General features: G+C 40.7%; 2 protein-coding genes across 3 annotated transcripts in view; both read left to right on the top strand.

The window, feature by feature from the left end:
* nup214 (nucleoporin 214) overlaps positions 1–12,911 on the top strand; it is a 41,169-nt gene that overhangs the window by 1,927 nt on the left and 26,331 nt on the right. For both annotated transcript variants that reach the window (XM_049603884.1, XM_049603883.1), the window contains exons 4-11: positions 127–325; positions 413–483; positions 968–1,031; positions 2,621–2,724; positions 3,282–3,388; positions 3,550–3,619; positions 4,093–4,216; positions 7,692–7,850. In XM_049603884.1, the coding sequence (XP_049459841.1) occupies positions 127–325; positions 413–483; positions 968–1,031; positions 2,621–2,724; positions 3,282–3,388; positions 3,550–3,619; positions 4,093–4,216; positions 7,692–7,850 (898 nt within the window). The remainder of the gene's footprint in view (positions 1–126; positions 326–412; positions 484–967; positions 1,032–2,620; positions 2,725–3,281; positions 3,389–3,549; positions 3,620–4,092; positions 4,217–7,691; positions 7,851–12,911) is intronic.
* On the top strand, positions 9,267–12,327 carry LOC125905717 (uncharacterized). The gene is made up of 3 exons (XM_049603885.1): positions 9,267–9,427; positions 10,976–11,129; positions 11,324–12,327. The coding sequence occupies exons 1-3, from the start codon at positions 9,346–9,348 to the stop codon at positions 12,051–12,053; spliced, it is 966 nt and encodes a 321-aa protein (XP_049459842.1). The 5' UTR covers positions 9,267–9,345; the 3' UTR covers positions 12,054–12,327.

Below are 12,911 nucleotides of genomic sequence, written 5' to 3'. Positions count from 1 at the left end.
TTAAATGTGATTACTTCTCTTGCTCGGATATTCAGTTATTATATCTGCCAGATTTAGTCAATTTTTACATTTGACTTGTTGATTTTAAAAAAAAATAAATAAATAAATAAACTTTTGTTTTTCCAGGCAAGACCTCAGAAGTTACCTTTTGGATCACTGCTACCAGCAGTACCCCCCGGCACTTTGGTGCAGGACCTGAAGTGGAATCCTGTACAGGCATCCATATTGGCCATCTGTCTGTCTGATGGCCAGATGATGATTTTGGAAGTTACTGACAGTGTCAAAGTGCAGGCCGGTCTACCTGCTTCAACTGGCGTCACATGCAGTAAGTGACACTCTGCGTAGAAAATTTGGTTTACATGTCTTCAGTTTTTCTATAGTGGCTCAAATTTTGTTTCTTTGTTTCATACAGTTTGCTGGAGTCCAAAAGGAAAACAAGTTGCTGCAGGAAAAATGAATTCCACAGTCTCTCAGTATACACCAGTAAGTAGACCTAATTCACAATAATTAGGCAATATCACACGAGAGGGAGTGATGCTGTACTGTGATATCGTCACGGCTGTGATTCGGTCGTAGGCACGAGGCCGCAGGCACGAGGCCTCATCTTCCTCTCATGACCATTCATTAGTTCAATTCAAAACTTATTTTAGAAAATAAATCCATATTTTTGGCTGTTTGACAGTGGATGAATTAATTAGCCTACAATGCAACTGCTGACCTAACTGACACTAACCGTCAGTTTTGATTTGATTGTTGATTGCAATCAGCTGTGAGGCGGAGTGATACATACACAGTGAAATAACCGTGATGTTGTACTCCAATATCATCACGGTTTTACTGTCTCTCGACCAATCAGATTGCAGGGCCGGAACTAACTGTTGTATAATGAAAAATAAAACACTTACTGCTGTCTAAGAGCTGCAACATCCAATGTTGATGAATAACTGATTTGTACTCTGTTAAAAAGGGACTGGAGGAAAAGAAAGTTATCCCATGTCCAAACTTCTACACTGCTGATGAACCTGTCAAAGGTAAGGTGAAACCCATACATATAATAATATATGAGATCTGTGTTGTACGCCCATGTCCTGAGTCAGATTTTTTAGTTGTCACCTATATATTACATGTTCTAATTTAGATTAACTGTGCAGGGCTCAACAATAAGGATTGCCTGATTGCCCGGGGCAGGTAAAACTCAACGTCGGGCACGTAAACTAACAACTCACTTGCCCGATCGGGCAAGTTGCTAAAAATAGTAAAAGTTAATAACTAATTGATAAAATAAATGTATTTTAAAACATGCTCCTTCGGCTCTGATGCAGCGGTCTCTCTGCCTGATGTCACAGGCACAGCTTTGTAACAATGTCCTGCCCACAGCCCCCATTGATATTATTTTGCGAGACGGACGCTTCATATAGTAACATAACAATGTACTATTTATGGTGTTATGTCATTGTGTCATTTCTGTCTCTACATGGTCACGCGTTAACAATTCTCCTCTGCTCTCTGTATCGCGCATGGCGGAGTTCCGCCACACACAGGTGAGCACGCTAGAGCAGCTCGGGCCGCATTTTCCTGACCAAACCTGACCCCGAGCCCGGTGCAGTTTGTCAGCTGACAAAGTTATTGTTATGGACAGTGTGTAGCCTAAATAACCATTCACAGACTGCTGTTATGCACAGACAAACAGCTGCTCACACAGCAGCGCAGCACGGCACTCATGCTGAGCTTGTGTTGCGTTCAGGCGTTGTCACATGAATAACAACTTCCAGCACTTAAATAGGTCATAGCACAAAACAGCAGCATGTCAAGTGACTTTTTACTTTTATTATATTCAATACAATTGTATGTTCCTAAATCTTGAGACACCTCATATGTAAGCTAGACAGACATTTCACCTGCTCATTACTGTGCACACATGTACTGTATGTACTTAGTCCTAAAGAGCCCTTCTGGTGCCAGTAGATACATAGAAACATCCCAGCAGGCTGTGCTTTGCAAGCATACAAAAAATTTTCACATATGAGAAAATTATTTTTCATGCGTGTGCTTCACCTCCGCTGCTACAACTCCATCCTAGGGGAAACACTGCTGTGTGCATTTTGTGCAACAGGTGGATGTGGTAGTCTACTGGTAGAGTAGAGAAAAAGAGCTAAGTAGCATTGAAGTACAGTAGAGCAGGGCAGAGAGATGGAAGCAAAATATATTAAACCCGGTGTTAATACAGCAGAACTGGTGAGAGGGCTGAAAAATAAATAGAGGTGGGCATGGCTCAAGTAGGGCGCAGAATTATAGACAGAGAATGATTGACACATTTTTCACTTTAAGCCCTGACACTGTCATATTTGTGTAGGAATTAAGCTACAATACATGACATAGCCTATGTTGTTTTAATTAATAAATACAGTGTGAATAAAGATTACAAAACATAAAAATAACTGCAGTCTTTGTTAATTGATAGCCGCTTAAATTAAACAATTTTTATAGGGCAAGTAAAAACTGACTTCGGGCAAGTAGATCTCTGACCAACTTGCCCGACCGGGCAAGTGAAAAAAAAAACCTTAGCGTTGAACCCAGCTGTGTTTTTTCTAATGTCTTTCTCTCCCATTGTCTCTTACAGTTCTGGATGTGCTGTGGCTGAGAACCTTTGTGTTTGCAGTGGTATATGCTGCTGCAGATGGGTCCCTTGAGACCCCTCCTGAACTAGTGTTGATCACCATCCCTGTGAGTACATCCATATTCCACTGAATTCACCTAATCATATTTGAGTTATTGTCAGGTTCCACCCCTCCAGTCCTCAATGCTTTCGTACCCATCGTCTCAGGAGATAAATTTGGACATACATATTTTTGTGAAATTCACATAAATGTTTGGTTGAAGATATTTTTCTCATGACCACAGCAGCAAGGTGACGAAACAAATGTAGCATTAGCTGCTCTGCCAGATTATATATTGTAGCTTTGAAGGCCACGTTCTTTGCGGCGTGACCATATTTTTGTGTCGTAGCTCTGTAGTGTATATAGAGGCTCCTACTGCTGCTCCCATACACCTCCTTATGTATTGTTATTTGATTAGGATGCTTTATGTACCTGAGCACTAAGCCACACAGTGTCACATAATATGAAAATTTAAATCACAGTTGGATGTCAGTGTACTTTACAGTATATGTAGTGGCATCCTTTTCTCTGGTAAAATGATAAATTATTAAGCAGCTAAAATATGCCTCCACTGCACAGATGTTCCATCTTGTTAATGTAATGTTTTTGTTTGTTTTTTCGTAGAAGAAGGATGAGAAGGTGGAGACAAAGTATCTGAACTTCAGTGAAGTAGTGTTTGGCAGCTGCACTGAGCGACAACACCACTACTTCCTCAGCCATATAGAGGACTGGTAAGAATGATCATGATACACAGGCACAGATGGTTTACGAGGCACCCTTAAGCATGTTAAGTGTGTTGTGTGTTATTTAAAACCTCATAAGTTTGTTTTACTTTAATGACACGTTAAACTGGTGTAATGTTTTGCTTTGCTTCGTTGTTCATATCATTCAGGGACCTCATGTTTGCGGCATCAGCAGCTGCCATTGAAGTCAGCGTCATAGCTGCCAGACAAGAGGACAAGGTACGTAATTAAGTGTAAAGCAGAAGATGCTGCAGAAATCATGAGTTCAAATGACACACAGTTTGGAATGTAGGTAGAATGAAAGGTGTCTCTCACTAAGATGGATTTCCATTTAACTTCCAGGAAAGAAATGAACTATGACACTAATATAGTTTTAAAAGAAAAATATAACGTAACATCATGTCATGTATGTTTGGATGTGCTGAAGTTTTTCAACTACTGTATTAGGTCTCTATCCAAAACAAATAATGTCATCTCAGATCATTAGTGTTGAATTATACTTGATTTAATGAGAGCGACAACTGGTCACACTAAGTTCCAAAACTCAGTGTTATTTTACATAAAACACGATTTTTGACTGATCATTTCATTTAGCTTTAATTTACACTTTGAATGCTTACTGTGTGGTGTGTGGAAAATACACCAAAAGTCTGGAGACTCTGATGACCACAACTGATTGTTGTTCTTTTTAGATCTGGGAACTTTGGGTCCTGGAGGATGCGAGTAGGGCTGAGCTTCCAGTCACCGACACAAATGAAGACACTCTGCCTCTTGGCTTAGCCATAGACTTCACCAGTCGGCAGGAGATCCATATCAGTAAGTGAATTTTGCTTTCTGTGTACTTTCTTTCCTCACCTGTCTGACCAGGTTTGCACATCTACACAATATCAATGCACTTATCCTGTTGTTAGTTTCTTTTCAACAAAGCCAGCACTCAAATACCCCTTTTCCAACAAAATTAGCGCATGTACACAGGTTTTTTAAACACAGGGAAAACTGTTAAAAACATGCTCAAGAGTCCTTTCCTATTACCAGTAGTCTAGAGCCATGTAGACGGCTCTGCAGCAAACACGCATGCCTTTCTATCTTTTTTTCTTATGGGTTTGTCACGTTTGACATCATGGACAGGTTAGAAAACAGGTTATTAAACAGTAGAAAGCAGCATGGAGGTCAGTGACAACGTTACCATGGTTACTTCTTTTTTATATCTCGTACTTATTCAGTCTCTCTTTCAAACTCGGTGCAGACTAACAATGTTTGAGCAGTGCTTGGGTGGAGACAGATGGTATTTTGTGATGGTGCATCATCGCATCTCGTAAAGGGGTTAGCACGTTCAATGGGGTGTTGTAATTCCATTACTGCCTGTTGGAGGCAGAGCCGATAAATATTTGACCAGGGTGTGAATGCCAGTTGTAACTTTTCCCGTTACATACAAAAGCCAGATGTCAACAGAGTGGGAAAGGGCGTAAAGATGACTGTCAGTTGGCTAATTAACATCAATTTTGGAGCCCAGTTAAGTCTGTTATAGCACTTCAAACCAAAAAAAGTTAGGCTATACTTTCTTAAAGGTTAATTTGGGAATTTTTATGGGAGTTATAAGATTTTCAAAGAATTTTGTCAAAGGTCAGATGCTGTTATCACAATTATTTTGTTTTAATCAACCTTGTTGTGGTGGGAGAATTCTTATATCGATGGAAGCGCTGCCAGGAAACCAGTTAAAAAAAAAAAAAAAAAAAAAAAAAGGTTGGCCCAGCGCTGATACCAGTGTTGGCTTAGCAGGATTTATGTTTGTATTTATGTTCTAAGCCAACACAGGCACTACCATCAGGTTATTTATTTGTGACCGGTTTCTGAATTGAACTTTTTTTTTTATGTATTATATCCCAATTTTTTACTGTTCTCCATTACAGTATAAACTCACATACAGAATATGTTTTCAACCATATTCTCTGCTATAATGAAGCTGAAATCACTATATCAATAGTCAACATATGTTAAATTTGAGCTTTCTAACTTGCAATTTCTGTTTGTTTTTTGTACATCACTTACATTTTCACAGTGTTGTAGTTATAAATGATATTGCACATCTGCAGTGAAGCTCATGTTATGCACTGAGTTTTTCAGAAAGTACTTAAAGACAGTATAGACGGTGTGGAGAGAATTAAACCAGTTTAGGCAGGTTTGTACACCATCTGCCACAGGCGTTACCGCCCACCCTGATAAGCCTGTTTTAATGAAGTATTTCACACTGTAGCGGCGGGTAAGATATATGTTTTACTGGGTTTAAAAAACTTCAAAGCACCGAGGCTTTCCCCATTTGTGTTCTCTGATTCCTACGAACTAATGACTTCTGTGGTATTAGGTTATTCGTAGGCATATTTAAGAATCGAGGACGTTTGTGTCATGTTAAAGTTAACTTAAATTTCGTTATAGCTGGTGGTGTTATCTCTCAAACTGCATTCTGTTGTCTTTGTTTAAGCTCCTAAACATGTTATGTCTAACACCCCCCTAATGATCAGATGAAGCTGAAATCTGTCAGGTTTCTTTGTGCATACAGCATCCACTGCAGTGCTCTATTGCAGCATGTGTAAAGAATAGTGATAAGCTACCGTCTCAGTGCACTGTTTTATCTTAAATGGCCCAGTCTGCCAGACATTCACGTAGAGCTGCTGTTGCTGTCTAGTCACATCTCTCCCCGCTCACTCCAAGAACTCCCTCCCCAGCAAGGGGGAAAAAAAACCCCTGCAATTTGAGCAACATTTTTTGACATGATTGTAGTCTGATCAAAACCTTTATCCGAAGTGAGACATTAGATAGGGAAAGCGAAGGGAGAGTAACAAGAGTTATCTGTGGAGAAAAAATGCACTCATTAAAATGGCTCAGACAAGCTAGAGGACCACAACAAACAACAAAGCCCAGACAATCCTGTTGCAGAATGCTGATGAGGTTTTACCGTGTGTTTCTCCCTTCTGTTCACTCTTCCACCCGTTTTGCTTCTCGCTACCTTTCAACTATAGTTTCATAACTGAGATTAAACTAAACATTACATGCTGTATTTTAGTTTCTGTTCTCTGCGTTTTGTGCTTATTTCGTGGAGAACTTTATTTCTTAAAACATAATACTTGCCATTTTCTGCTTGCTTGAATATCTGTATATTTTATATGTAAATGTATTTGTGTGTGTGGGTGTATGTGTCTGTAGATACAGCTGTGTATCTATGCAGACAATAAAACACTAATATACATTTACAATGTCAAAAGCATCCGTGCAGTATGTGAAATGAATATACAGTAGATGCAAAATATAGGAGAGGTGAGTCAGTGGTAATTAATCAAACACAGCTTCTGCTGTCATCCGCTGATGACAGTGAAAGTTATGCTTGAGGAATAGTTTTAGATATGAGACAGCTGTAAAGAGAACAAAGAGGACACAGTGTACTTTTTTGACGTATCCGAAATGACTCGTATCAACTCTGACTAATGCATCTTTAATTTAGGCAGTGAATGCTCAGTTTCATCATTTAAATGTTGGTTAAGGCTGGTTTTTGCCGTTTTTGTCTGCAGCCCACAGCGCACTGCATGATTTTGGAGAGTGCAGGAAAGTGGGTGTGAAGAGCAGGGAAGAGTTTGGGGTTTTGGCAAGAAGAGGAATGCAGTGGACTGCGTTTTACCAAATGAGGCGTCTTAGGACAGTTGTGTCTGTGCACGACCACAGCGTGCCTTTTTGAACTGAACACTGGGTACTTATTTAAACCACTGGGGGGCAGAATGAGAAATGGTCAGTGAGATAAGTACAGCACTAACATACAGTCTCTGTGCTCAAATGCCATCAATACTTTTACGCCGTCACAGTATAAAGTGGGAAACAACATTTTCTCATCATGAACATAGCAAGCATGCTGAGAACACAACACTTGCTGTTAATCATTTGTCGTGTGCAGTGGTGTGAGTTGGAAGCACAAAGCTGTGAAGAACGCTAAATAATTGTTTTACAAATGTCTGCTACTGTGCGATGTAGATTGCACATGAATGTGGCTCTCAGTTAATAGCGTTTATACAAAACTCCAAGAGAATCTTCTTGGCTCTCTGATCTGTGGAAGGTTGCAAAATGTGTAAGAGGAAATGGACTCCGTGTGTGTGGGAGAGTGAGAAAGTTTTACTGGAGAGTTATGTGTTTGGTATTTTTCTGTGAAATTATAGTAAACATATTTTTGAGTCTTTTACTGCACATCATGATGACAGTATTTCTCTGTCTGAATGTCTGAATCCCATCTGTCCCCCTCCTCTCAAAGCTGATGAGAAGACCTTGCCCCCAGCGCCAGTTATGCTGATGCTGTCCACAGAGGGATTACTCTGTCCGTTTGCTTTGCTCAACCTCAACCCTGGGGTGAAGCAGCTGGTCTCAGCCCCTGCTGTCCTCGCCTTGGAGGGGGAGAGACTGCCCAAACCAGGTAAGAGAGCCAGCAAACTTAACAGATGTTTTAAAATGTTGTTGGGCTGCACAATTATTCATCATCACACATTGCAGTGGCACATTTCCTCAAGTGATAATCATCTAATGCAGTGATACCAAAGTGTTGGTGAGATTTTCCTTTTCCTGGTGTGATGCCAGCATAGGCTGTTGACAGACATGAACATATCATCTGATGCGTCACCCATTGCTTTCTAAGGCGCCAGTCACATCCCGCATTACTCGTGCCTTCTATTGTTGTCAATGTAGGCATGCAGAAGGCGTGCTCAGAAGCGAGAGTGACACTGTTGTGGTGTGCAAGCATTTCCAAGCACCTATTTTTTAAGGGTAACGGCCGTGATATAAACAAAGTTCAACTGTGCTGGTATTAGGTGATTATTGTAGTGTATGGCTATCCAGAGCTTTACGATCTTTGCCACGGACAATATTTTAACACCCACACACTTTTAAAAAAAATGCATGGAAGAAGATCAGCTCCAAATCGGCATTTCTGGTAAGTAGGTTATGGTCGCTCAGCAACATCAGGCACAACCTGCCTCCATGCCCTTTGAGGTTGGCACAAGAGTAGCACCCAGGGCTGACCTTGCATCTTCTAGGCATTAAGACACACCATATTTATCAGCCCTAAAGAGGCATTTTTAAGAGTGGAGTTTGGTATCACAGCTCAGTTTAACAGCCTGAGAGCCTGTCAGTCAAACAAATGCACATCTAAATAAATAAACCCCTCATTAAACTTATCTCGGTGTCTTTAAGGAATAAGGCTTTTAGTCTGAGTAAAATTTAGTTCTTAAACTTAATTACCAAAATACCAATGATGTTTTGTGGTCTTATCAAACTTTACTTCATCAAAGAGGGCCTTCAAAGTTTTAGGTTGTGTTTAAGTGTAGTGGTGATAAGAGCAGTGGAGAACGTTTTGTTAATTGCAGTATTATAAGACAATTACGCCAGGGCCACACCGCCCGCGGAAGCACCGCGAATAGCCTTGAAGCGCCAAGGAGTGAAGCCAGTTTCCTTTCGGCGCCCATGTTAACCAACTGTGTCATCCACACTGGCCGCGCCGGGAAGCTCCGCGGCAGGCTCGCGATTTGCAGCGATCAGTTCGGAATCTGGTCTATTTTCTGTGCGAGCCGTGAGTGAATGTGTGAAGTCGGGCAGGAAGTCAAACAAAGTAACAACAACAGCATCCGGTCAATTTTCAGAATAAAACAAATTTCAAAATAAAACACCCTGTTTGACAAATGCGATGTGTGTGTGTGTGTGTGTGTGTGTGTGTGTGTATATATATATATATGTATGTGTGTGTGTGTGTGTGTGTGTGTGTGAATATGCATATTAGTCAGTGAGAGAGAGAGAGAGAGAGAGAGAGAGAGAGAGAGAGAGAGGCGGCGGCGGCGGCTAGTGGGGGTGGGGGCACACACACGCAAACAGAGAGAGGGAGAGGGGCAGAGACGCCAAAACCAGTGGAGTTGTTGAAGATGGACGACATGAAGTTGATTGTGGAAGTGGAGAAGTACAGGGAGTTGTATGACCGCCAGCACCCATTCTACAAGGACAACAGTAAGTAAGATAAATTTTGGGATGCTGTTGCCACAGCTATTGGATCAACAAGTAAGTATATTGTTTGAATCAATCGTTCTACCACAACTTCAGTGCATTTTCTAGTGTCCCAATGTCCCACAGAAGATTTTTTTGTAGTAGGCTACAGTCTGAAATATATGGCCTCTGTAGCATAGATTAAGAAATATAATCAACACTGTGATAAAATTTAAACCACTTACAGTACAGAGGCCCCCAGGGTCCTTCAGCCATTTTACCTGTTGCAAGGAAAACTGTCCTCAACCATTTTCTCTCCCTCCCCCAGCTCCATTTCCAAAGGAGACATGTTTTCACTTCTCACTTAAGAGCACAATGCCCAAATCCAGAGAAAAACCATTTAATGTTGTATTTACTGTAATGTCATAACAGCAAAAACTTGTATTATCACATTGTGAAATCATATTTCATGCAGTTGGCTATTTTTTATTTTAAAGACTTTGTTAGTTATGCTTATTGTTAACATTAAGTACTTCAGTAATGTTGTCAATATAGCTACTGGTGTGAATGCAGTTATTGCTTTTGAGTAGGCCTCGAAATCTACAACAATACTGACATCAAGCTCATTTGGAAAAGGCATTATATAAGTGTTTTCATGTATGGCAGACTGTGGTATAATTACAACTACTTACTTAGTAGTGTAATTACAACTTTGGCCAGTATTTCCTCCCATAACGTAAACAGCTCATGTGCACCTATTTACACCTTTGGGTCATCATATCCTACAAATTAACGACTTTGATTTTTTTCACGTCGACTTATCTGTCAATAAAGTCGAAGTCGAGTCGACAAGTCATTTGATGACGTCATCACAATGACACGGCGGAGGAGAGTGAAGTATCTCCATACATGTGATGTGTGTCTGTCAGAGCCACTGTATACACCTCCATCACTAGCTCTTCCAAAGTCCCCCACCTGGATGTTAATGAAACGGTAGTCAGCATCCACCAGTGCCAACAGAATGATGAAGAACGTCTTCTTGTAATTAAAGTACAAGCTTCCGGATTTGGGTGGTGCCGTGACGTTAACGTGTTTACCATCAATGGCCCCAAGGCAGTTAGGAAAATTCCACTTCCTCCAGAAAGTGGAGGCAATGTCTTTCCACATCTGCTCCGTGGGTCTGGGGAACTGGGATTCCATCATCCGCCTCTCTATTGCCCGGCAGGTCTTGTGTACTGAATTGGCCAAAGTGCTTCTCCCTCATCTATATTGAAATGCCAGGCTGGCAAAGGTTTCACCTGTGCCAAGGAATCTGTGGAAATAGGAAAAAAAGTTATAAGTTAATTATCAATAATTTATAAATATTTAATACAGGGATAAAAACAAGAAAATATTGGTGCATGATAAAGTTGTGGAATGTACAGAAATAAGTATTACATGAATTTAAAACAGCTCCACAAACTTCAAGCCATGTTATTAATAGAAATGTTATTATTATGTTAAAATAATATAAATAAATATGAAAAAAGGTGTATTGTGTTTTATTAATTCATGTTCGTTACTTTGTCACAGTGGAAGAATGCAAGCGGAGATGGAAACAACTGCGGGACAGTTTTGTGAAAAACAAAAACAAGACTGTACCGAGTGGGTCCGCTGGTGGCAGTCAAAAGGACTGGAAATACAGCAATAATATGTCTTTCTTACTGCCACACTTGCAGCCCAGAAGGTTAGTAGTTTCTAAATGTAATAGTGCCATTTAATAGACATCTTTTTAAATATAGTCAAAACTATCCATACAACATATCGCATATATTTGACACAATATCAGTTCTATTGTAAATTTTTTTTTACATAATTGTGTTATTCATAATTTTGTTGTATCCCATATTTTATAACAAATTATTTTCTTTTCTTTTTAAGCTCTAAAAGTACTCTCCAGCCTGTAGATCTGAGCGAAGACACACCCGCAGAGCTCATGTGTGAGGAAGATGACTTGACAGCTGGACCATCTGGACTGCCTGCAAGGCCTGGCACACCAGCCACTCCCACACTGAGGTCCATATCCTCTTCTCCACATCCCACAGATGTAGGACCGAGGTCTACCCATCAGCTCTCAGAATTACCAAGGTCTGCCACCCCCCCAACACACCCTAGAGTGCAAGCCTTGTCATCAGGGGCTGAAACTCACACCACACAACCTGGCAGAAAGAAAAGGCGGGGATCCACAACTGCAGGGCCTTTAGAGCCAGACCTGCTAGATATTCTGACAACCCCTGTGCCACCACATGTCCCAAAAGATGAGGAGGAAATGTACTTTTTCGCCCTCAGCCTTGTCCCCAGGTTGAACCGACTGCCCCGTAGCACTCAGGCATGTGCACAAATCCACATCCTACAGTATCTTACAGACTTGGAAAAAGAGGAACAAGGTAAGCTTACCCAAGCTTCTCCATCAGTCACCAGACCAACCCCACTACATTGGCAGCAGACAACACAGCCACAAAGCTCAGGTTTTCAGGGGTACAAGCCCCGTCACAGTATCAACAAGGTCCACCCCCGACAACATATCAGCAAGCTGCACAACCCCCAGTGTCCCACCACCAGCAGGGACAATATCATGCAATGCAAACACAGAGCCAACATGGAGGTGTGAAGAGGTCTGGGTCAATGCTGGAAGAGCTGGAAGACACCCCCCCCAAAATCATTCCACCATTTTGAGTAATGGAGGAAAAATACAATACTTGAGCCTATGTAAATAAATATTTGCTGTTGTTTATATTTACTCTAATTAAACAGTTTGTTGTGTTTAAATTTGTGATGATTTAAATAAGAGGTTCTTATTTTGTTTGTTATTTTTTCTAAATATTGTGTGTAGGTTTTAGATTGTAGTTTCTACAAGTTTTGTACATTTCTTCATTGTTAATAAATGTTTGACACTATACACTGTGCTGAAAACGAACATTTCTTTGTTATCCTGGTTTAGCATGAGTCATTATCAGTCATAATAATTACTACCTCAGTGTAACTGCAAGCCGTTGTTTTGCTTGGATAGATTGGCGGAAGTATGTTGTCTGCGTAGTCAGATCTGGCCCAATCAAAGACAGTAGATGAGCCATCTGTTCTGTAGACATTGTGAAATATTTCAGATGGCGATTATTTACTTACCCATGATGGAAAAACAGCCCCAAATGTGACTGAGACAACAGCTGGGAGCAGAAGCGCTTGTCGACCGGCGCGGAGAAATGCGCGTCTGATGTGAACGGAAATGCTCCGACTCGCGCGAGAATTTCGGTGCGCTGCGTTTCGCAGCACTTCCACAGGCGGTGTGGCCCTGGCGTTATAAGTATAATCACACATTTTTGAAAGCAAAATGTTATTCAAGAATGCTGACATTTGTTCTATGCTCTTTTTCTGTTTCTGGAATGTTGTAAAGTGTTTTGTAATCTAATATTTTTTTCACTTTATATTCACTAACATTTGTTGAATGAGGCCAGTTGTTCTGGTGATGTGG

The sequence above is a fragment of the Epinephelus fuscoguttatus genome, linkage group LG18, assembly GCF_011397635.1.
Source record: "Epinephelus fuscoguttatus linkage group LG18, E.fuscoguttatus.final_Chr_v1".
Lineage (NCBI taxonomy): Eukaryota > Metazoa > Chordata > Actinopteri > Perciformes > Serranidae > Epinephelus > Epinephelus fuscoguttatus.
This window is presented reverse-complemented; position numbering and strand designations above follow the sequence as displayed.

Excerpts from the sequence above, each read along its gene's own strand:
- LOC125905717 (XM_049603885.1), top strand. The coding sequence starts at position 9,346 with ATGGACGACATGAAGTTGATTGTGGAAGTGGAGAAGTACAGGGAGTTG. Across the intron at positions 9,428-10,975 it reads CCCATTCTACAAGGACAACA|TGGAAGAATGCAAGCGGAGA; the intron begins GTAAGTAAGATA and ends ACTTTGTCACAG. Across the intron at positions 11,130-11,323 it reads CCACACTTGCAGCCCAGAAG|CTCTAAAAGTACTCTCCAGC; the intron begins GTTAGTAGTTTC and ends TTTCTTTTTAAG.